The following is a 25,771-nucleotide window of genomic DNA, read 5'->3' as shown; positions in this document are numbered from 1 at the left end:
CTTCTTCTTCTTGCCAATTCTGGACGTTTGGAGCTTTTGTATCACTTTTAGAAGTTTCCAGAACACTTGGGGACAACTAACTATTAGAATTTCAAGGGTTAAATCGAAGAATTAGAGGAACTCTATAAATAGGAATTAGAAACTTAGAAAAGGAGCTTTTTATCATTTTTTGTTTTTGGTATTCATTTTGTAACCGTTTTAACTTCCAAGGGAAGTCAGAGGGAGAAGAGAGGAGCGACTTTTGTTCTTCTTTGTTAGAGGAATCTAGGGGAAGGCAAAGTTATGGAGATGGCTCTCTACTTTTCATCTTCTTTTCTTCTTGCTTCTCTCCATTTCATTGTAATGTGTTTCTAACTCTTTTTGTTAAAGATTTATGGATCTAGAATTGATATATTGATTTCGTTTTGACTCTGAACTTTGAGTATTTGATTTGATTGAGGGATTAATTCTGTGTTTACTTGATCTTTGAATGAAAATTCAATTGATTAATCAAAGAGTAACTTGCACTAATGAAAATTGGGTTTGTTGCTTGGATCTGAATTAATTCTCAAAACTATTGATTTTCTTAGGGATAAGTGGTCTTAGTTTTGCAATCTTTTAGTTCTAATTCGTAATGCAATATTGAACTAAATTTAGCCTAAGGAATTAGGGAGATTTGGTTTAATATTAGGACCAATGAGTTGAGGAATCAATCTTTTGTTATTGTAAAGAGAAACCGATTGTCAATCAATCAATTGCTTAAATGTTCAGAGGAAAAACTGAATTGATATTGATATTCTAGTGAAATAAATTCCTAACTTTCCTCCATTCGTAATTCATTCAAATAGTACAAATTAACATTTTGTTTTTAACAATTTCTCATTTCTTTAATTCTAAAATTTACTTTCTTGCATATTGAAATCTGTTCAATGAATTGTTTGGTGCAAATGGTTATTATCTTGTGAATTGGTGATTAAAAAATAAGATCCTAGAGGACGATACTTGGGACTCAATCTGATTTTCACATTTTATAACTTGCTACAACTACCTAGTACTGAATTACACCATTTAAGTACTACGATAGAAAATGTGTATCAGTAAGACTGTTGCGTTCTCAGTGTAACGAGAGTTTTCTCACTTTAGCGAGATTCTGCAGAAATTAGAGTGCAGTTTCTTCTAAGAATATCTCACTGTAGTAAGAATGTCACGACCAGAAGGGGATTTAAAGGGGTTAGGGTTTAGGAAATTTCATTTCTCATATCTCCCTTTGAAATCTCTTCAATTCTCTCGTCTCAAAACCCTATTTTACCGATTAAATTGCCTCCAAGGCCGTTTGAAAGTTAGATTGAAGGTTGAAATCACGTTTGGAGCATTTGGAGGATGAAATTCATGTAGAGAGCACCTTCCTTGTTGATTTTGTGTGTAACTCTTCATTCCAAGGTAAGGAGGACTCTACCCTATCTCATTTTGCTGAGATTCGTTTATTTTGCTATGTGTGGCAATATGATTGAAATAGGATGTGGAAACACATGTGTTGATTGGTATTTTGCCCTGGATATGATGTATTTTATGTTGGTTGATATTAAGTGTGATGGGGTGACTTGATTGTGGTAGGGTTTGTGTGAAAATCTAATGTTTGTCTATAATGTGATTGAGAATGTGAATGAAATGTGTGTAGATATGCCATTGATTGATGATGTATGATATGAAATGATGGAAAAGTGTATGATGGCATGTCGAATGTAAACGTGAATGTAGATGTGGTTGTGTTTGAATATGTTGGAATGCTGTGAATGGTTCAGCGATACACTAGGAGTGTAGAAGATGGGGGCGGTAAAATACCTTGGGGAAAAGAGGGTTGTGGTGGTACCAACAGTGAGCGTGGGTGCATCACAGGCCGCACACTCTCCTCCTGACTCATCTCCTGACTAACACCTTTGTCGAGAGGCTCGTGACTGCACACGTCGTATTCGTGAGGTGGGGGCTAACCAGCAATCAACCATGGTGTGAAACTGTGATCATAGTGCCATAGTGAGCGCACATGTGTGAGATATTTGTTGGTGCAATAAGCACACCTGTCTATAGATTGAAATGGAATATTGAAATATGTTGCTTGTGATTGCTGATGTTTGGTTTGGAACGTGTTAGAAAATGTGTAGAATAGGGAAGGTGAGACTCTATGCTTGTTGGTGTGTGTATGATAGTGTAGAGTACTCACCGTTACATGTATTTTTTAGATGACCAAGACGATTAGCACCGGACTCAGTGAAAGGATGAATGACACTGTTATAAGGCCTCAATTTTATTTTGAAAATATGATGTAGTTGAATTAGTTCTGTAGCAGTTATTCAATACAAATTTATAAACTCTTATTATTTTGAAATGCTTTGGTGAAATTATATGTTGGGAGAATATATTTAAATAAAAATTTTATTATTCCCATTTTGCGAAATTCATTATTTCAAAATTAAATTTAAGATATTACAGAATTCATAAGATTTTATGCTTGAAATGTTAATCTTCTATCAAGAAGTGCTTAATTGTTTGATCTAGAACTAATATTAAATTCAGAATGCTGATTCTACAGTAATCACATTGAGGTTAGGTTTTGATAATTGAGAAGAATAATTTGAATCCAATGAAGATCTCTAGGTTAGACTTTTAATCAATGAATTGATCAGTTACTCACATTGAATTTTATACAATTCAATTTCTAATTTTGTTCAATCAAATCAAATTGAAAACTCCCTTTTTTCTAAACATAATGCATAGAAAGTGTTTGATATTCAATCAATATCCAATATTCCTTAGGAACACGACTTAGGTTAACTTAACATATTATATTTAATTTCTCATTATTTTAATCGATTATGCATCGTTAGATGGTCTCCATCAAATGCTGGCCAAGATTAATGACAATGCTTATAAAATTGATTTGCCAAGTTAGTATGGTGTAATTGCAGCTTTCAATATGACTAACTATACTCCATTTCATGTAGATGACGAATTTGAAGATTACAGTACAAATAATTTCTTAGAATAAGGGAATAATGAGAACATCAATGGAGACAAAGCCCAAGATCATAATCCATTATGAGAGCCAATGACTAGACCTAAATCAAAGAAGGCCCAAGAAACACTTGCTAAGACTTAGATTTTTAATAAAGGACGTAAATATATAAATATTTTGGTCACAATAAGATATAAACTCAAAGTACTTGAAGTTAAATATGTTCCTTTTAAGTACTAGAACATCTCATTGATGCTTTTTGCTTAAAGGATAAATATTTAGATTTTACTTTTAATGGAACAAACTCGTAATTTGCGTAAACAAGATTATACTAAACTATTAAGCTTAAAGAATCAAAGGTAGAATATGAATTTTATTCTTAATTGTGAGAGTTCTCTCTTTGCTAAAGTATTTCTTACATTCATTGATCTTACCAAAAAGAAAGTTTTTTCTTGTTAACAATCTCAGACTTATCAAACCTCATTCGTAGCATCTTCAAAAATTCAATCTCTATTTCATGTTTAAGTTGTCTCCACCTAATTATTCCCAATTCTACATTTTTTTTGAGTTCCTAAACAATTCCCAAATTTCAGAACTCGTCAGTTTCATTCAAAACAACGCAATATCACTCAATTTTATAGTCAGAACAAGATCTTTTACCGCATTTTAAAATCATTCCAATCTGATACGTATAGCGTGAGATATGGCCATTTCTTACCGAACATGTTTTGTTTTATTTTAATCCCATGTATCAAATCCTAATAGGTCTGAAAATTCAATGGGTAGGTTGATCCTTGTCACACACTTTAGTTCAAACTTATTTGTGAAAGAAATAAGTTACTCAAACTTACTCAACCCGTTTGTTTAAACAAGTCTAAAAGTTAAATGACTTGATTTAAAAAGTTTGAAACTAACAAAATCTTTGTTTCTAGGGATGACGATTTTGTGCACCCATATCCGGGACATGCGACACATGGAAATCTCCGTATCCATTATATCGCAACATCTATACTGTCTCATCCTATATTATAAATATCGAAGAAAAGTAGAATGGAACACGAAAATAAAATAGATCAGAAATCACACAAGTAATCGATTCATGCATACTTCAGTATAAGATAAAAAAAGGGCCTCAGGACAACCCTGAAACTCCGCAAAGATAACCAGTACGTGGGTTATCGAACCATCTCTTATACATGCTATAGATGTCCTGTGAATCGTAAGTCAACCAAATAATGATTAGATGAAGTGCAATTGTGATAACGAGTGGCGCAACTGCTTTTTGTCTATAACTTTATCATAAACTCAATTCACCCAGAGCGCTAACCCCACAATTCCACAATCACAAATCAGGGGCTCCTCATTCCTGATGAGAAACAAAAAATCATGTTAGAGGAATAATTGCTTTATTTTTTCGAAAACCCAAACTGGCAAAGAACTTCAACTTTATTAATAAATAAAAACTGTTGAGAAAAAACAAAACTATCCAATTTGACACATGTAAAGGATTGTCAAAGTAAAGTTGAAGTGCTTGATTCCGAAGTTTTATATTAGTTCTATAATTAGTTATCATCAGTAATATCACTGATTTCTTCAAATATTAAAAGTTCTTGGGTAAAAGAAGCCTCTGTTAAAACACATTCCACCAAAAAGAATAGGATCTACCTAAGCAACTAGGTATATGACGCAACTATATAATATCACCATTCAAGACGCATACAGGGCGGCAACAGAATCTACCTTGTATTTTGTCCCAGAGCACAAGAACGCACACTGTCATTCAATGTAGTACTTATTTTTTAAAGGCACAAGAAGCTTGCCAGAATGCTGTTGAATCTCACACCCAAGCTCAACCTCCATTAAACGATGATTTTCCTTTGAACGATTCATTAGAAAAGAAACCCTTAAATCATCACCTTCACTCACATGTGTAGGAGAATGCAAGAGAAAAACCTGTCAAATGATTAAAATATATGATAATAACATCATCATTCCATTGGATAAAAATTTTACGACTGAAACAATTAAATGCCACATAGGGAATAAATGGTCCCATCCATCAGAAAGTATAAAGTTTAAAGCCTTTGTCAGTTTCCCACTATAAAAACTTTTAACTTGCATTTTAACAAAATAGACCAAGCACATTAAGGGCGTGCTTGAAGCAAACTGAAGCACAACACAAGCAGCAAGCAGCTGAGTCATAACACAGGTTTTTTATTTTTCTGCTATTTGGAAGATATTGTACACGTAGTTCTGGGCAGGAGTAGAAGAAAGGATGGAGGAGGATTGAGGAAGAGGATACTTGGAAGAAAATTAGTGATAAGAGGAAGATTGCATTGGGTATTTATGACTTCTGTCCTATGTTTCGTCTTTGTTTTATCCTGTCCTATGGCAATTATTAAAGTAAAACATTGAACAAGTATCGTTGTGTTGTCCAACCTTTTTTTGTCAAATCAAGCATGCCCTGTCTTAAAAGTAGGAACCATCTATTCTTTCCACGGTGTTCCAATTGTTGTCAAAAGTAATGAATTTTTATTGCAGCTAATGATAATTGTGAGAAAGAGAAACAAGGCATAAGGCCAGTGCGTCTGAATACACAGCAGAGCAATTTACTTATACTAATAATTCATAATAAATACTAGATTTTTAGTTATTTAAAATCACGCTAATTACGATACATCAAGCTTGTGATATATAACCGATAGAGGCTCCCTTAACGGTTTAGAGAAGATATTGATGAAATCACATTAAAGCTAATATTTTACTCTATTTTAATATCTTTTGGAAATTAATTCATTAAATTTTATTTAAAATAGTATTAAAAATTTATAAATTAAGCCAGTTTTACTTTAGTACGAGTTATTGAATAATTATAATTTTTAAGCAAATTTATTATAAATTTAACTAATTTAAGCTTTTTTTATTTTATAGGACAAATTGGAAAGGAAAATGCCTTGAAAAAACCAATAAATTACGACACTAATTTTGTAATGTCCTTTGTAATGATATTTGATATATTAATATAAGTGTGTATGTGGATTTTCATACGTTTGTATGTTTGATTTATGTATATGATGATGTGTATATGTGTGACATGTATGAATGTGTGATTGTGAAGAGGTCCGCATAGTGTGGTTGAAATATGATGTGAATTGCGACTGGACTGGAATTGATTGAATGTGTGTACACGCACGCGCGTTGTAAGGTATTCTCGCTGTAGCGAAAAGGCGCTAGGCGAAGAGCATGAATCTACGCCATTCTCGCTGTAGCAAGAAGGCACTGGGAGAAGAGGGTGAGACGGTTGCATTCTCGCTGTAGCAAGAGAACAGCGAGAGGGCGATAGTGGAGAGTATATTTTTGGGCGCAGTCTCGCTGTAACGAGATTCTGCAGAAATTAGAGTGCAGTTTCTTCTGAGAATATCTCGTTGTAGTAAGAGTGTCGCGACCAGAAAAGGATTTAAAGGGGTTAGGGTCCGGGGAATTTCATTTCTCATATCTCCCTTCGAAATCTCTTTAATCCTCTCTTCCCAAAACCCTATTTCGCCGATTAAATTGCCTCCAAAGCCGTTTAGAAGTTAGATTGAAGGTTGAAATCATGTTTGAAGCATTTGAAGAACGAAATTCGTGTGGGGAGCACCTTCCTTGTTGATTTCGTGTGTGTATCTTTATTTCGAGGTAAGGGGAGATTCTACCCTATCTCATTTTGCTAGAGATTCGTTTATTTTGCTATGTGTGACAATATGATTGAAATAGGATGTGGAAACACGTGTGTTGATTGGTATTTTGCACTGGATATGATGTATTTTATGTTGGTTGATATTGAGTGTGATGGATAACTTGATTGTAGTAGGGTTTGTGTGCAAATCTAATGTTTGTGTATAATGCGATTGAGAATGTGAATGAAATGTGTGTAAGGAAAAATTAATATAGTTATTTTAAGTATTTTTTGTTACATCAACGAGTAGTATCCATAATATTGCTTGGGCACTTGAATATTAGTACTCGCTCATTCCAACACTAAATTTTAGGGTTGTATCTTGTGTCTTCCCAAATCCTCTAAAACTTTCTTCTATCAGCATTGTGTGGTTGTATTTTGTGTTTCTAAATTATTGTAAAATGGATTCTAAGTTAAACTTTATGTAATTCTTTTGCAATTAAATTTAATTCATATTTTCTAACATTTTGCAAAGGATTACTCATGTTCTTAATGCATCAACAAACTTAAGTCACTTGTATGATTTAATCATTAATCATAATAAACATATTAGTTTAATATTCAGATTTGGAGTAAAGTCTTTCGTGTTTTTATATTGCTAGAACATGGGATAAAGTTGCATTGTACTTGTTAAATGCTACACATGTTCCTAGTTAAATTTTACTGAGCTGTCAGGTTTTACTAACTACGAATTAGGATAGAATGCCAAAACATTGAGTTTTATTACACTAGCAATCTGGATAATGCAAAGAATACTAGAGATCTAAATTAAATTTGCTACTTCTGTTTTAGTTTTGTATAAAAATTATATAATTTTACTTCTCTACTTAATGCTTCATTTGGATGGACACATTGATTTTATATTTAGACTTGAAGTGAGTTTCATTGTTGTTCTAACTGCCTAGACATAAGAATTAAAGCTTCAATGTGATTAATATAATCAAAGATCACGCAATGTTTGTATGAACACTAAAATGGATATTTATTCTACATGAGGTGAGATCTAGAAGAATTTCTATACATCATGTGTTCATGTGTCAATTGTTGTGTTATACTATGTTGCTTTGTGTTGTTCATCGCATTTGTTTTGTATCATTTGCATCATTTCAGAATATAATATCTCAAAATTACTTCCTCAATTGAAAATGTTTTTCAGATAATTCTTACTAGTATAATGTATAGTTTTATTTTCTTTGAGTTTGACCAGAGATTTAAAGGTATACCATTGACTAATTGGTTCAATCCTCGTAGAAACGATAACTTTCTATACTCTTTAAAATGACTGGTGCACTTATCATAGTTGTTTACATCTGTAAAAATTTTAGAAATAATGCATTAGATATATACCAATTGATCATTACAGTTAACAAAATCAAGTAACAATATCTCTAAAAAAAATCTTTTCTATCTCAATGTGATTGGTTTTCTCATGAAAAATTAGATTTGAGGCAATATGAGGATCAGCCTAATTATCACAGAATAGGGTCATTTGTGTATCTCTCCAAACATCAATTTCTTTAGTAGCTATTTGAGACATGATGAGTTCACATGTGGCTAAAGTTATGGCTTGATACTTTGATTCTGCACTTAATCGTGCAACAATGCTTTATTTCCTTTTTTTCAAAGAGATCAAGTTGTCACTAATGGAAACACAGTATCCAGAAGTGGACCAGAATCTATAGGAGTGTACCCTATCTGCATCTAAATATCCCACAATTTGAGAGTATTATTTGTCTTCATAGAGACTTGTTTTGGGAGTTTCCTTGATAAATTTTATGATGTGAATAACTGTATCCCAATGTTCTTCTTTATAAGGAACATTAAGAAATTAACTCCCCACACTTCCAAGAAAAGAAATATCAAGACGAATAACACAAATAATTTTAATTTTTTCCACAAACCTTTTGTATTTCTCTAGATCTGCAAGAGGCTTGCCCTTTCCTAATAGGAGTTTAATATTAGGGTTCATATGAGTATTAACAAATTTAATACTCATCTCAACCCTATCACTTGTAGAATGTCAATGACATACTTTGTTTGAGAAATTACAATGCATTTTTGGACTTAGCTATTTCTATCCTCAATAAGTATTTAAGCCTCCCAAAATCCTTTGTCTATAAGTGATAACAAAGATGTTTCAATTGTAAAATCCCAGAGGTCACTACCTGCTGATACAATAGTGTCAACATAGGCAATGAGATAAATGCACTTGATGGCAAAGTAGTGATAGAAAATTAAGTGACCAGCTTCACTTTAAGTCATACCAAACCATTCTCGAGAAAATTGCCCAAGACCATATAAGGACTTTCCAAGCCGATAAACAAGTCTCAAACTCAACTTGAGCAATGAAACTAGAAGATTGCTCCATATAGACTTCTTTCAAAAAGTCCCCATGTAGGAAGGTGTTTTTAATGTCCAATTGATGAAAGAGTCAATGACAAATGACTGCCATAGATCAGAATAAGTGAATAGACATCTTGCCTACAGGGGAATATTATCATAATCCAAAAACAAAAATTAGGTGTAAGCATTGGCTACAAGACAAGCCTTTAGGCCCATCAGCATCTGACAATAGCCTTTCTTTGAGGTAGAAGAACAAAATCTAAAGTACCACTGTTGGAACACACTCATCTCATCAATCATGACTTATAAAATGAGCAAGGACATCACTTCTAGACTTAGGCATGGAAATAGAAGACAAAAAAGAGAGACAAGTGTAATAAGGAGATAAACGATGATAACTCATTAACATAATGAGAAGGATTTTGAGTAAAATGTATACCTTTATGAATCACAATGGGAAGGTTTGACTCAAAAGCAAGGCTAGAGATGGCAAATGATGTGACACCAAAGGTAAGTCAATAGGTCAATAGTAGGGCAGTTATGTGTTGATTGGTGCTGCCACTGAGGCTTATTGTTGTTGATAGACCTAAACTGGCGAGCACGAAGTGAAGCAGATGGTGCCAGAGACTCATCAAAAGGAGAAAAAATGAACAAACCAAGGAAGTATTTGAGGAAAGACAGAATAATGAAACATGACATACTTAATAAAGAAAGCATAAGGAGACTGCATGTTAGACCAAGTATAACCAAAGAAAACACATTTGTAGGAGTGAGCAGAAAATTTATCTAGCCCAAGAATAACATTATGAACAAAATAAGTGAAATTGAAGACTCAAGAAAGCAAGAGATGGAGAGGTCAATGCCTGATGAAGAATGGATGAAGGCATACTATTAATTAAGTAATAGACTATAAGAACAACATCACTCCTAAGGCTTTGTTTGAGAGCTTGGAAGGGGAGGGAAGGAAAAGGTTTGAAGGGGGTTAAACCCCTCCTTTGTTTGGATCTTTAATATTGAAAGGAGAGGGTGATAGAGGTTTAAGTATATAAATGATATTATTATATTTTATATCTTTTATTTATATTTTTTTTATTTTTACAAAAAATAAAAAATAAATATTTTTTCTAAAAATTAATAATTTTAAAATTAATATTTTTTATTTTTTTAAAAAAAAATTCTCCCTTAGAAAACTAACATTAAAGAAAAAGGTTAAAGTCTTAATCATGAAAGAATACGAGAGAATAGGAGAGAGAAAACTCTCAAATAATCCCCCAGATTGAAGAAACTCAAAAAACAAGCGTTGAGAGGGCTTTTGTAACCTCCAAACAAGAGTTAAGCCCTCTTAACCTCTCCCTTCCCCTCCCCTCCCCTCCCCTCCCCTCTTCTCTTAAATACAGCTCCCAAACATAGCCTAAAAAATATGAGCATAGAGAAAACGGATATAAGCAATCATAAGAAGATTTTTGTTGTTACTTTCAACAACTCCATATTGTAAAGGAGTATGAGATGTCTAATAAAGAATCCCACGTAAGATCATGAAACTACCAACGAGAAAGACATGTTTTTTGGCATCATCACTTTATAAAGTACGAATTGAAATGTCAAATTGAGTTTTATTTTATTATAAAATGACTGAAAGATAGAAAATAACTCAAAATTATCTTTCATTAAATAAAGCCAAATATATATATATAAAAATCATTAATAAAAGTGTTTTAAGTATTTTGACCCCAAACAAAAGATGACATGACTAAGACCCAAGACATATGAATGAACTAAAACAAAGGAAGACAAAACGCAACTAATGACACAACTAGGAAATGAACTATGAACATGTTTACCTAATTGGTGTGAATTATAACATAAAGAAGACAATGATAAATCCATATTTTAATGGATGTTCAGTTAGTTTTCTAGTAGTTTTTTAATAGAAAATTATAGTTAGGAAGGTTAAAATCTCATAAAAAATTGATAATTGTTCAAATAATTCAATTTTGTTTGAAATAACTCAATTTGTTTGGATTTAATAGTGTTCTTATGCAATTTTTGCTGTTGAATGAGTTTTGTAGAAGATTCCAAGAGAAACACATGAATTGGAAGCTTTAAGAGGTCAATTTGGCTTAGCATAGTCACTTTCAATGGAGAAAGTAAACATTCCAGAGGCACGTAAACACTTCCCCAACTAAAAATGAGTGTTCCAGAAAGCTGTCAAGAGAAAGACCCTGCGCATAAACACTTTTACTGCAGAAAAAAAGTGTTTTAGAATGCTGTTATTTTAGAAGCTACGCGTAATCACTCTTGGCACCAAAAGTGATTATGCTAGAATCATGGAAAATCTGTAAATAGCTTTAAACTCAAATTTTTTAAGATCTTTTCTTATTCTTTTCTTTTCCACACTTTTAGAGAGTTGGAGTGAGAGGATTGAGGGCAAATTTCAAGGCTTAAATCTTGAGGAATCAAGCTATGAATTAGATTCATGGAGATCATCTTCAACTTCTCTTTTACTTTCTTTCTCTCATTCTTTTGTAATGTTTTAATTCTCCTTGGTTAGGGATTGATGGATCCAATTTTGATATTGTAACTTGATTGTGGATTTGAAACCTAAGATCTTGATTAAATTGAACATTTAATTATTTCTTTAATGCAATTATTGGATGAACTATTCAATTTAATAGAAAGAGAATTTTCATCAATGGAAGTTGAGTTAATTTCTCATATCTGAATTGAATGCCAAGGTTATTAATATCTTAGGAATAAACATTCATGATTTTGTGTTCTATTAATTTCTAATACCTAATGCAATATTTGATTGAATATTAGGATTATTGAGTTAAGATATTGACCTTTGATTAAATTAGTAAAATTAATCATCAATCAATCAAAAAACTTAGGAGTTCAAAGCACATTCATGTTTGCAATTGACAAATTGGTGAAACCATTCCTAACTCCATTTTATCTATCATCTCACTTCTGAATTCTTCACTCTGTTTTGCTGTTACTCTCTGATATTTATTGCTTAATTCTTCAAATGTTCAAAACACCTCAAGTTTTTAATAGCTCAAATAGCCTTTTGATCTATGAAGTGGTAATTGAATGAATCCTTAAGAACGATACTCGAAACTTAAAAATTCTGAATTTTATTACTTACTATAACTACCTAGTACACTTGCAAGATAGGACTCTAAGTGCTTGACAAACAACTTGAAGAGACCCAACACTAACAACTTCAAGTTGACAAGACTGTGAGGGCACAGTTGAGTGGGAACTATGAGTGGAGAGTCTACTACTGAACCAATATGAGAGGATTGTAAAAGTTGGTACAGACATTAGCACTCACATCTGAAGTTAATCATCCTCCCTGAAATTCAATCCTACAGATTAATAGAATCTTTGGTAAATGAAACAACACAATCAAGAGTAGAGGGATGTAGCCACAAAGTATTCAAGAAATCAAGCGCCAACAATAGTCACAAGGTCATGACAGACCAATAAAGCCACTTGAGTGTTATTGATATAGAGACTTATCTAGTGACCATATAGCTTCACGTCTCAGTGGCACAAAAAACAAATCGAATAGAGGGATGAAGGGTTGCCTTAATTATACAACAAAGTTGGACATCAATCTTCTTTCACGGAGGGTGATTATCCTCAGCAATAGTTTCAGCCTTCGTGGTAAAACACTCATTTGTAATCTTGTCAAACAAGACAAATATTAAAGCACAAGCAGTATAATTTTTGCTATCCAATTGCTCAGTAGAAAGAGGAGCAGTGATGTGGTTGGCAAAAATGGCAGGTTCAGCCTTGAACAAGTCAAGTGCAACCATGGGCAGCACTGAAGAGAGAAAAAAGTTGTGAACAGTACCTACTGGAGAGAAAATGTTGAAAAACAAATCAGAAACCGAGAATTCAACATTTCTGAAACAATTTTACGCTAATGAGCAGTAGGCCCACCGAGAATGCATGAATTAGGATTGCCCTCTCATCAAACTCTAATACCATGTTGAGAAAGAGAGAAACGAGAAGGCATAGGATGAATCATTGTGTTTGAATACATAGTGAAACTATCTATTTTTAATAATAGTGCATAAAAAATATCAGATTTTCAGTTATCTAGGATCACACTAATTACACAGCTACCTTATTTACATAGTTATCCTATTCACATAGTTACCATATTTACATACATTAATCTCAACAATAATATGACACAGTAATACTAACAACACATTCTTTTAAACACATTTTTCAATACAATACTTCTAATTGGTCCAGTTTTAAAAAATCAAAAGCAATTTTTATAAAGTGATAAATTTACGAGGGAAGTTCTTTGACATTTTTAAAAGATGGAATCGCATGTGTTCATTCAAAATATAAGTTATTTTGCAGACAAAACCACCAAGTTGATACAATACAAACCTGTTGGCCCCAATGTGTACCATAATCTACACTAGGAGCTGTAGTTAACTCAATCTCATGTTCAGCTGGATCCTCACATCTTCCCTAACAAGTAAAAACAGGAAACATTAGGCTTTGTTATATTTGGTAGTCATAATGCCATTAAAAGGTCAGAGTAATTTACCCGAAAATGTACATCAAACCACCCGCCAAATCCACACAATTTTGCGGTGTCCATGGTTATTGACAAAGAAAATTTTGATCTAACTTTCTCTATGTCAGTCACTGTGGCAGTTAAACAATCAATTTCCTTTATTATAGCAGCAGTTCCTATGACTTGATGTGTATGAAGGTTGCTCCACAATGATGTCTACAGAAATCAAAGCAAGCATAAGTCAAGTTTCTTGTGCAATAGAAAATTCAATGTTACCAAATAAATTATTTTTCTATATTATCTTTTGGCACTGATTTAGCCTGACAGGAGCTAGTTTCAATGTGCAATATTCATATATCCAGGAACACTAGCAAATAATAAACAGTTCAAGTTCATCATTTTGCAACCATATATTTCAATTTTATGTAGTTGCTTATAGTCAAACTTGTAGATCAATCCTAGGATCTGACAAGGGAAGTAGGCACATAAACAAGGGATTGTAATTTGTAACATGTAGTGTAAGAGCAGAGCGCTAAAATAGCAGTCTCAAAGTATCGCAGCTAGGGGTGCTCAAAATAATTGTTTAAATGAAATAAACCAAACCACAAAGCAGTCCAAACCGTTTTAAAATATCCAAATTATTTTAATTAAACCAATTAACTTCACCTATGGTCTCTTAACTGGTTCCAAGCATGGGTAAAAGAGAGTTGTGATAGGATATCAACAACTAACATAAAATTTGTCAAAACCCATTACAAATCACAACGATATTGATCTAGGGCTAGGTCATTACTGAGAAATAATGCACTATATGGCTCAAGTACATTTTGTTCAATGAACTAGAGCCACTACATCGGTGCTTGGATGTAGTATTAAATGAGCAAGTTTAGACAAATATGGATAAAGAGAAGCTAGCCTAGAAGTGTTTGATTAGATTCTGTTCGTGGAATATGCGTACTCTAGCAAGTCGTCAGAAATAGTGGACATGTGATTCAGAGCAATGTTATCAATGGTGGGTCATGCAGGAAAGCAAAAAAACTGCCATAAAGTAATGGCGGATGCCCTGGCGGGTTGATATAAAACTAGAAAACTAACTACATATAAAAAAAAGGACGGTTTTGAGAAAAAAAGAATAAAATGATTGTAAAATAGTGAAAAAAAAACTGAAGTTATAATGGAAAAGTAGAGAATTAAAAATAAATATGGAGAAGGAAACTTGGAAGTGAAAACAGAAAAATAAAATCAAGAAAACAATAATAAGGAAAAAAGGAAAAAAATGGGGGAGTAAAACAGAATGAGAGGGAAAAACTAAAAAAGAGAAGGACAGAGCCCACAGAAGCAAAATGGAAAATGGATGTCAAAAAACAGGGCCTTCCACTTAGTTGCCAGAAAACATCCGGAAAAGATGTCATCTCCAGCAAAAATGGTTAAGAAGATGAAGGAGAAGTTGGCTTTAGAGAAGAAGGAAGAAGGAAGAAAAACAGTGCAGAGAGAACCCTTTAATTTGACCCTTCAAAAATTTTACCGCATGAGAAGAGAAGGAAAAAATTTTAGGTGGAAAAAGTCCATTTTGTCCTTTAAAAAAACTCTAAACGGCACTATAGCAAGGGCAAGATCAGATTTTTCACTCCCTGTCTCCATTACACTTCAAAAGTGCACACCCACACCTAGACACTGTCTACAACGAAAAAAGAAATACTTCACCACAGCAAGCATCACGTGGCCAAACACCAATCCATAGCGGCACAATAGCAACGACGAGAGACACCCCAGTAAAATGCAGAACGAGATCAAAGGAGAGAGATAGATCAGAAATGAGAGTGATCGGAGATGAGAGGGAAATGTTTTTGACTAACAAAGAGGGCAGAAGAGATCCTCATCTTGACAACATTGGTCACTCCCAATTTGTTGGAGTACCTTACATCCAAACATCTATGACAATCAACTCTTGGCTGCAATGGGGCATCTTTTGAGGGATTAGTTAAGGTCTATTTAATGTGGCCATGTTCTTAATTTGGCAGTTATTAGTGAATTATGCTCTCTCTCCTACACTTTAGTGTGTACTTGATGTTCTCAATTGTTTCAGAGGTGACCAGAGTGTAAAGGATAAAGCTATGTTTATGCTTAGTATGACCTCTGAATTTTTTATCCACAATTCTAAGCTATTTCTTAGATTGACCAGCTTGATAATGTGTTTTGGTATGTAAATTGGTTGTTTTGAGGTGCTAGAGACAATAAAAAAATCAATCTGTTTATTTCTGTCTCTTATCTGTCGCTTTATTTTTTCCTATGCACACAGCAATTTGTTTTGCTGCCAAATGCTTCACTTATGAATCAATATTTGATTCAGAGTGCTTTCTGTTCTTAAATTCTTGTATCAAAATTAACCTTTCCTGAGGATGGCTAGCTTATTATAGGAATAATATTAGAACAAAATTGACTCATAACAGATGCTATAGGAAAATTCACTTATTTTTAGTTCAAATCAAATTTTAACTACCATATTTTTTATTGCAATAAACCAGTTTGTTTTTTTTTTATTTTTAAAATGATTTAATGCAGTGCACACACTTGCACATGGACTGCACATATCCCTCATGATCCATTTGACACAAGCACTCACTCACTCACATTTGCACACTGTCATGGCAGACAAGGTGCCCATAAATTCACATCAGCAAGGGCTTCTGGATCAAAGAGAGACTCACACAATGAAAAGGCTAGAAGAGGATTTCTAAAATTGATTTTACATTAGGGTAGGTAAAGTAATTTTTGAATCAGGAATTTTCTGCAAGTAGCCTGACCTACTACATGTGCTCTTGAACGATCTTAGGAATGCACAATTCCCTGGCTTCCTACACTCCAGCATGCAATCCTACCACAATCCCAGCAAAATGAGTTCTAAGTTGGCTTTAGGATTGTTGAATTCAGTAGAACACACAGAATTGTGCATGAACCTCCACAAAAATTTGACAACCATGATAATGATACCAAATTTAACTTTTACACATTTTGCTAATTTTAAACAAATACAGAGACCAACAGCTAGGACCCAAAATGAGTCATGTGGTCCAAAAGGGCAAATTATCCATCAATCATTTAATGGCCCCATGGTCTGGAATGTCTATACTAAAATTAAAAAGCTGACAGTGAGAGAAGGAAAAGCAGAGTTAGTTGCTGGTGGTGGGTGAATGTTAATAAATAGGCTATATACGTGAGAAAGGGATCTCTTTTGGGAATTATTAAGTTTGTCATGAATGGAGGGCTCTAGCTCTCTACAGAAGCCTTGCTCTAAGGCAGTAATCAGTTTATCCTATTTGTAATTCCGTCATTACACAAATAACAACCTCAATTTTCTTCTATCTTCTAACCTTTCTTGCCGTGGAATTCTGGTTGTGTTCCTCTGCTTTGTATCACCAACTTAGTATAAAAATTGATGGACTTCCAACCATGATCAAATTTTCATTTAACTAAGAATATACCAATAAACTTAAGGCACGCTGGAAGTATACAACTTGCCTGTAGATAGTATTTCTTCTGCTCCACTGAAAAAGGCTTCGTTAAAATGCTCATATCAACACCATAAAAGGCTTTTGTTTCATCAACAAAGTTGTGCCAATCGTCCATAGCTGACTGGTAATCATCCATTTTGTGATCTCCCATTCCAGTCCTGATAGGTGCCATCCACATGCGAGCATGACTAGGATACCTGCCAAAACATAGTCTCTTAAATCACCAATTGTAAAGGTAACACCAAAAGCTACCAAAGAAATACTCATACACACTAAAGACTTTCATAACAATCATAACTACTTTCATGACAAACAGTTTCCTTCAAAGGCAATAACCAAATCATTTATATATTGGCTATCCCTATTGGTAGTGTAACGAAAAGAGCACAATAAGCACAACATGCGACGACAAAGAAACAACTAATGAACAGATTGACAAGTATAGGACCTGGGAAATGCATTCCTTATTCTTTTGCCTCAAAGTATAGGACCTGGGAAAGGTTTTAAATTTTTCTGTGTCCAGTTTAGCTCCGTCTATTGTTGACTAATGACTAATGATTTTGAGGCTATCCCTGTTCTGATGATCAAGGTAGTTAAATTGGGATTCAAATTGTAAATCGTAAGACTTATTTTTTGAATCGTGAATTGAATCGTATCTTGAATCGTAGATCAATAATTTAAAACATAAATATAAGAGCATTGTAACATAAAGAAATATCAAAACATCTATATATTAACATTTTAAAGTCAAGTAGTACATAGCTAACAATGTGACATACACTTCTAAGCAAACTAGGATTCATATCATACCAGTCAGTCACATTACCAAAAAAAAAAGTGACTACTCAAATTCCATATAGTCTTTCAAAAAGATAAATAAAAAATGACAGCAAGTCACTATAGCAAAAGTTCAAATGAATAGTGTATGATCATTCATCATCCCCAAGTTCTATGTCACTTAGTTCATCCTCTTCATCTTCCAAAATCAAAAAGTTCTCTCTTCCACCCCATGTCTAATAATGTCTTCAATTTCATCTTCATCTCCTATTATAGATTTTTTCTTCTAATCAGCTTTGGCATTTAAGTTTCTTGGACCTATAAAACCAAAATAATGGAACAAGCATAACAATAAGTATTTGAGTAATTAACTTTTAGTATTTTTGTTCAGGTTCTACTTCTTAGTCTAAACAAATACCTCTCTCTCTTTTCTTGCTTAGAGCTCCGTCATCAAAAGTATATCCATCCATGAAGCATCATTTGGTAAGCATGGATCCTCTTTTTCAATAATCCATTCATCATTTGATTCAATATCAAATAAGCATATGGGATCATAAGTCTCTCTCCTCTCTTCTCTAATTGTAGGTTATATTAACATACACAAGTGCATTTAGTCTTTGTTGTTCCAAGCAATTTCTTCTTTTAGTATGTACTTGATCAAATATACTCCAATTCCTTTCACATCCTGTTGCACTACATGTAAGACTCAAAATTCTCTTGGCTACCTTTTGCAACTCTTTACCCTCTCCACCATAACTCTCCCACCAAAGAGCTATCAAAATTCAAAACAAAAAATGTATAAACAATTAGCAAAATATGTCATGTTACTTATTGATTTATTATTATTTGTAAAGTTAACAAAGTATGGAGATTGAAGAGTTACCGGATTGCTTCTTGTCTATAAGTCTATAGCCATATTCATTTCAAACAATCTCTTGGGCTTAAACTTCTCAAGTTGTTGATCAATTAAAAATATTTTCCTTCTATCTGAAACCATTCTTTATGCTTTCATATAAACCATACAAAACCTCACTAGCTCTATTAAAGCTTTTGTCATAATGGTACCTAACCAAACAATAAAAAAAATTAAAGGATGAATAGGCAATTCTATGAAATTTAAGAGATTAAGAATCTCTTCTTACCTAAGATTGAGATAATAGACAGATGCATGGAGGTCTATGTATTTGTAAGTTTCATGTAGTATCAACGATCTTCCACACTTGTTTATACCCTTAACTCTTTCATTTGAAAATTTTCAGCAATTTGCTCCATTGCTACATTAATATATGGCATGGCTGGTTTTGAATTACCATCTACAAGTCCTGTACTTTCACAAGTGGAATTACACACTTTAGACAATATTTGATGGATTTCCAAAATTTCTCATCACTGAACACTATGCTCATCACTTGCTTAGCCAGACGCAAACTCTTCTGAAGTAAACAGATTAAAGAGCATTCTTTTGTTGCATAATGCAATTTAATGTGAGAGAAGCAATGCAAACCTTGTTATGGCTGGTCTAGCTAACTCCCTTCCCTTGGAATGCTTTTTGTACAAATTAAGGACCCATGTATGCCTATATATGTAAGTTGTGATTTTCTTTGCATTTGTATTGGTAGCATAAAAATTTGGAAGCTCTCTCCAATATCCTCTAGAACTAAATCAAGGCAATAGGCTGCATAAGGTGACCAAAATAATTTAGTTCTCTTATCTTCTAACATTTTTCCTGCTGCCACAAGGTTAGAAGCACCATCTGTTACAACTTGCACTACATTTTCTTCCCCAATTTCATCTAACTTGCTATCCAATTATTCAAACATTTGTTTGGCATCCTTAATTACATCACTAGTATCAATAGATTTTAGAAACAGTCCCACTAAGTTTGTTAACAAGAAAATTAGTTAGTGACCTTGATTTCACATCTGTCCAACAATCACACATCAAAGTGCAGCCCTATTTCTCCCGTTCACTTTTGTATTTCTCCAAATTTTGATGGTTGCTATCAATTGCTTTTTTCAAAAAAGAGACTCTTGCTTCATGATAAGTAGAAGGTTTTAAACCCCTACCAAATTCTCCAACAGCTTTCACCATTTCAATAAAATGGGTACTTCTTCCCAAATTAAATGTAAAGTCATTAGCATATATGCATTTGCAAATTTCTTGAATGACAACATCTCTATCTTTGAACATTGTATTCATTGTTATTTGCTTTAGAGTTTTAGATGTCCCTCCATTTTTTTTTACTAACAAAAGAATCCACACATCCCTTTTGATGACCACTTGCATCTTAGATCTTAGCTTCTTCAAAATACTCCAAGCTATTTTCACCCTTTTTCTTTTCTTTCTCTTCCAATAGTTTGATGAATATTTCTTCTACCTCATCTTGAACACTTGTATAGGCACTTACATTTGCCCTTGGGGGGGAACACTTTCACAGCATTTTCACATAATATCACCTTCTTTTGTTTTTCTGGTAAGACCCATTTGTCTCCCTAAACAGCAAACAGTAAGCAAAAAGAAGTGCAGAAGCCAAATGAAAAATAGGAAACGTGGCAAAGGGGGGGGGGGGGGGACGAGTAGAAATATTGAATAGGGAGTGGAAAGTTGAGAGAACCACAATAATGCACTAGTAGACAATAATGCAATAGGGAATAGCATGAAACAACGTGTGTGGAGAAGAGGAAAGCGCAGGAATGGGAAAACAAGGTTTTCTTTCAATATTAAAGAGTTGGTTGACTGGCAGAGGCAGTATTACATAGAAATTGGTATTTTTGCCAAAAAAAAAATTTTCAAAAAAAAAAAAAGCTTTTAGGTTTTTACTGAACCCGGCCACGCTGACCCGACCCCAATCTTGCACAATCTGGTTTGCACTTGAATTGTGCACCGCCAAGGAGAATAGTGGTTCAGTAGCAATTCCTAGGATTCCTGCGATTCATGACCTAATTCTGCATGCAAAACAATTCTTCCCATGATTTTTATCCCTGCGTCACAAATTTGTATCGATTCGGTAGTTTTGTATCGTGTTTCATGCGATACTAACTACCTTGTTGTTGATAACTAAAGAATACACTACAAAGAAGAAAACTTTTGCCTTGTGTAGGCTCTTAGTTTTAATGGTTTTGTTAGCATCAGCTCTAATAGAGGAATTTAAACATCTAAAAGTAGTAAGTTTGTATTGAAAAATACAACATTATACTTTTCTTATTCTAAATGCAATAAATACTTCCTTTCTCAATAAAAACTTACTACTTTCAGTTGCTTAAATTTAACCTTAATGCTCCATTTGGATGAGGGGTGAAATATAGAGGAAAGAAATAGGAAGGTAAGAAATAGAGTGAAAAAGATGTGTTTGGATTGGTTGAAATAGGACCAAAAGAAATGAAAAAAATATCCTCCACTTATTTAGATGAGTAAAAAAGATAGTGGAAAGAAATAACTTATATTAAAAAATTATTTATGATAATTATAAAAAATATTTTAACTCAAACCTCCCCTCCCAACTTCCCTTCATTTTGGGGTTCTTTTGGGCCCCACATGATTTTTATTCCCTCTCCCCATCCAAACAGACCCTAAGAGTTTATATTAACATTTTCCTAGTTTTAATTATGTAAAAGAAATATTGTTGGCAACATTTTGCAAACATAATGTAGAAAGAAAACCAAATACATAGTGACTAAAAATACTAAGTTACAACTATATCATATGAAGAATGAACTACACTATCCATTTTATCACAATTTAGAAAGACAAATGGAAGAATGGTAAGGAATAGATGCACATTGAGAAGCCACTAAACATTAATCCATGTAAATGTAACAAAATTCAACACATATTCTCTGCTTTCTGGCAGAAAAATAGTTACAACAATACATACATCACTCCTGTAGGTTTGAGCCAGCGGTCACGAGCATGTATAACTGAATCAAACATAGATTCACGTAGGAGAAAATAACCCATCCACTCAGAGATGATCACGTCAACTGCAAGTCACACAACAACATTTAAGGCCAGCAATCACAATGATGTTCAACAAAGCATAATTTAGATATAGAGGAAAAGTTTTCACACTTACTCATAAAACAGAGAGCAAGGTGTTTGTTTAGTTTAAACTTTAAGAAAACATTTGTGTTTCAATTTCTTATTCACCAACAATTACCAAAAATTATTATTTTCAAGGATTGGCACCTCAAAAAATTTGTTTTCATGCCATGCAAATCTTTGAATATAAAAAGAGAGTAAAAACAAGATGTCACTTTTGTAATTATCAACGAAAACAGGAAACATTCCATCAAACCCAACAGGGCCCTAACAGTTCTCTAACCTTTCTCTGGCAGGGTAACTTCCTCCATCGATCCTTCAATGACCTCAACCACGTGGTGGAGATTATTCGCTTTGACAAGCGCACGTGCGTGTTCAGACATCTTAGTAGCTTCCACTGCATAAACCTTCCTAGCACCTGCTTGTGCTGACCATATAGCAAGAATTCCACTTCCAGTACCCACATCCAACACAGTCTTCACCCCATTCAGTTCACAAGTAAGCTCAAAATCACACACACATAATAACATAAACACAACTAACAACCCCAACCATTAACCAACGCACTCAAGTTATATGACAATAGCAAGGTTACTACCACCCTACTTAATCCATTTCAACAACTGCATAATTTTCATTAGTATTATTTATTTTTTTGTTAATCCAAAATGCAAAATGAAACGGCAATTTTATGGAAAATAAGAGAAGATAATGAAGATGGTGACCTTGCCAGTGAAGTGACATTTGTTTTCAAAAATAGCATTGAAGTATGCGTCCATGCGAACGCGATCGGAGAGCATCTCCTTCTGATGGTATAAGAAAGCATAGGTGCAGAAGTACTGAGCATAGTCGACGCCTTTGTGGACGATGGCGCTTTGGTCACAGGCGACGTCGTTTGCAGAAGTTCCCATGTTACTTACTGTTTCAGTCACCGTTCCTCTCCTCCCCCTTTTAATTTTTAGGGCAGGGTTGGTTTGCTTAGCTTCTCTACGGTTATTTTATATCACCTGTCTACTATTTTACAAATAGAGAATTTTTTATTTATTTAGATAAATAAAAATAAATATATAAATTATTTTTTAATAGACGTCCGTACCAATTAAAAATATTTAATTTAAATATTTAAATAAAAAATATTTATTTTTATGTTATAACAAAATTTATATAATAGAAATTATAGAAATCAATCCTTCTCCACCTTTCATTTTCTTTTTTTTTATACACCACAAGACACCTTTCTTTGACTCTGTTATTAAAAAAATATTTTTAAAAATTAATTATCAAAAATGTAAAGAAAAATTAATATAGTTAATTTAAGTATTTTTCGTTACATCAATCGGTAGTATTCATAATATTACAATAAAAGTATAAATTCTATTTCATAATATTTAAATTTTAAATAACAATTAACTAATGTAAAATAAAATTTAGTATTTTTATACTAAGAATTAAAATTTAACTAAGAAGTAATTATTTAAAATATAAATTTAACATGTATTTATTAAGAATTAAAATTTAACTAATCAATACCTAATTTATAATAAAAATATAACTATATAAAATTAAAATTAACAAACTAAAATTTCTATCATCAATGGATGAAAGTAAGAAATAGTCCTATTAGTATTAGGGTTCTTTTGTCTGTTATTTATTTATTTTAAGATTTTTATTTTAAGAAATCAAAGGAGGATAGAGTCTCGTAAAAATGAAGCAATCTTGAACCAAAACACTTCAATTGGGGAGGAGGATTTTTGAAAGAGAGAAGTTCAAATAAGTTAAAAATAGAAGTTTTTGTTAGAAAAAAGCAACATCAAGAAAGAAAAAAAGTTGAGTCAAAGAGTAAGAATGTTGATGAATCCATATTTTAACTGATATTTTAGCATAATTCTAACACATTTGATAAGAAAAATATATAAAGAAAGCAGAAAAACTCAGAAAAAGAGAAGGAATTGAAGTTTTGTTTAAATTTGTAGTTATTTTAGCAATTGTGAAATTTTTGCTTAGAAATTAAGTTTTTAATCTTGTTTTTGCAGGAATAAATTGAGCAAGGACCATATCCATGGAGGTTTGATGACAAGGAAGAGGAAAGAAGCAAGTCTGAACTCCAAAAACACAAGAATAAGAAATTGCAGACTGGGCGTGATCACTATTGTCAGTGAAAGTGATCACTTCAGAGCTCAAAGAAGAAGTGAAGCCTGGGCGTTACCACTTTTATCATTAAAAGTGATAGTTCCATAGAGGCAAAATATCAGGAAAGCTCTGCGTAACCACTATTGTCATCAAAAGTGATCGTTCCAGAGAGTCTTCAACTTGGCGAGTTCCGCGTAGTCACTTTTATCAGCAATAGTGATAACGCGCAACTACCTTGGCTCTGCATTGTCACTTTTATCATCAAGAGTGATAGTTCTAGAGAGCTCTCAATATCAGGAAGTTACGCGTGGCCACTATTTCTGGGAAAAGTGTTAACGCGCAACCAAAAACTCTCTGCGTAACTACTATTTCTAATAAAAGTGATGATATGAAAATCTGAGAAATTTTATAAATACCAGAAACGATCCAAAAAAAGGGGATTCGGTTCATTTTCAGTTTTTTTAGTTAGATTCTCGTTAGAGGAAGCGTGAGAGAGGAGTGAGGATTCGAATCTTGGAGCTTCACGAAGAGGAATTGGAGTGGAGCAAGCTTCCATGGTGTTTCAGAGTTTCTTCTTCTCTTCTTCTCTTTCTTTTCTTTTTTCTGCTGCCATGGCTGTGTAATTCGTTCATAGTTAGGGATTGTAGATCTGAAATGAACATGTTGAATTGATTTGGATCTGAATTTCAAGCTTTGGAATAGATTGAGTGATTGATTCTGAACTTCACGTGGAAATTGAATGAAAATTTGATTAACTAAATTCAGAGGAACTCTTGTCAATGTAAATTGAATTTGTTCTTCAGATCTGAACCAATCACCGAGATTATAGTTTTCTTAGGGATAAGGAACTTTGATCTTGCAATCTTCTGGTTTCTTACACTTAAAGCAATATTGAATTGAATCAGATCTAAGGAATTAGAATGGTTTAATTGAATGTTAGGTTCACTGAGTTAAGGAATTAACCTCTGAATAATATAATGTGAAACTGATTGTCATTCTTTCCAATTGCTTGTTAATTCAGAACTTTATTGATTAAACATTGGAGTTTTGGTGAAGCAATTCCATAGCTATGGTTTCTTCCTCTGTTATCACATAACTGTGTGTTCATTGTTCTGTTTTCTGCAAGTTCATTTTACTTTTAATTGTTCTAGTTTGCTGTTATTACATGTTACTACTCTCCTTCCAATTTCAAAAAAGCTTAAATGGTTATAATTCTATGAAGTGGTATTTGAATCCTAAATTCCCTGTGGAGACGATATTTGGATCTTAAATTTACTCATTACTTGCTGCAATCCTAGTGCACTTGCTAGTGTTAGATTGCGAACAACAACTTTTTGGCGCCGTTGCCGGGGAATTTTGCATTTCAATATCATTAGTAGTAGAAAAGTAACTAGATTGAGCATTTATTTTGTTGCTTTGCTTTCAAATTGCTTTCTGCATAATTTTACTACACCTTGTGTAGTATTCTGCATAATATTTTTGTCTGCTGCATAGAATTTTTACATCCTTGTTTACCTGCATAATTTCAGTTTTCATTGTTCTTCATATTTGTAATTGCCATTCTGCATATTTTTACATGATTTTACAATTCTGTAACTGCTAGATTTAAGTTTCTATATGCTTTTACTGATAGATTTTGCATGATTTCTATTGTGCATTTCTGAATATCAATTGTAGTCTAAATTTGTTTTAATCTAATTTGTATATGCGTGGTAAAA

The 25,771-nt window shown here is 33.2% G+C and overlaps 1 protein-coding gene and 1 pseudogene across 2 annotated transcripts; one reads left to right on the top strand and one right to left on the bottom strand.

Moving 5' to 3' along the window:
• The window catches only part of LOC113851956, a 121,652-nt pseudogene that overhangs the window by 91,821 nt on the left and 4,060 nt on the right, over positions 1-25,771 (top strand).
• On the bottom strand, positions 3,915-22,897 carry LOC113852593 (protein arginine N-methyltransferase PRMT10). 2 transcript variants are annotated; one of them, XR_003502452.1, is made up of 9 exons: positions 22,649-22,897; positions 22,207-22,399; positions 21,760-21,865; positions 17,116-17,305; positions 13,627-13,812; positions 13,464-13,547; positions 4,730-4,942; positions 4,160-4,355; positions 3,915-4,010 (listed from the first exon to the last, which is right to left on the bottom strand). XR_003502452.1 is itself a non-coding variant. In XM_027482907.1 (8 exons), the coding sequence occupies exons 1-7, from the start codon at positions 22,832-22,834 to the stop codon at positions 4,766-4,768; spliced, it is 1,122 nt and encodes a 373-aa protein (XP_027338708.1). In that variant the 5' UTR covers positions 22,835-22,897; the 3' UTR covers positions 4,073-4,355; positions 4,730-4,765. The 2 variants fall into 2 exon arrangements, 1 of the variants encoding a protein (XP_027338708.1); XM_027482907.1 differs by lacking the exon at positions 3,915-4,010 and having other exon boundaries at positions 4,073-4,355.

Source organism: Abrus precatorius, unplaced genomic scaffold (genome assembly GCF_003935025.1).
Source record: "Abrus precatorius isolate BTA unplaced genomic scaffold, Abrus_2018 Scaffold10, whole genome shotgun sequence".
Classification (NCBI taxonomy): Eukaryota; Viridiplantae; Streptophyta; class Magnoliopsida; order Fabales; family Fabaceae; genus Abrus; species Abrus precatorius.
Note: the sequence above shows the minus strand (reverse complement) of the source record. Positions and strands in the feature narration are given on the sequence as shown.

Coding starts and splice junctions, on each gene's coding strand:
- LOC113852593 (XM_027482907.1), bottom strand. CDS start 22,834: ATGGGAACTTCTGCAAACGACGTCGCCTGTGACCAAAGCGCCATCGTC. Junction 17,306..21,759: donor CTCAAACCTACAGGAGTGAT/GTATGTATTGTT, acceptor ATGTTTTGGCAG/GTATCCTAGTCATGCTCGCA. Junction 4,943..13,463: donor GTACACATTGGGGCCAACAG/GTTTGTATTGTA, acceptor ATCATTTGACAG/GTTTTTCTCTTGCATTCTCC.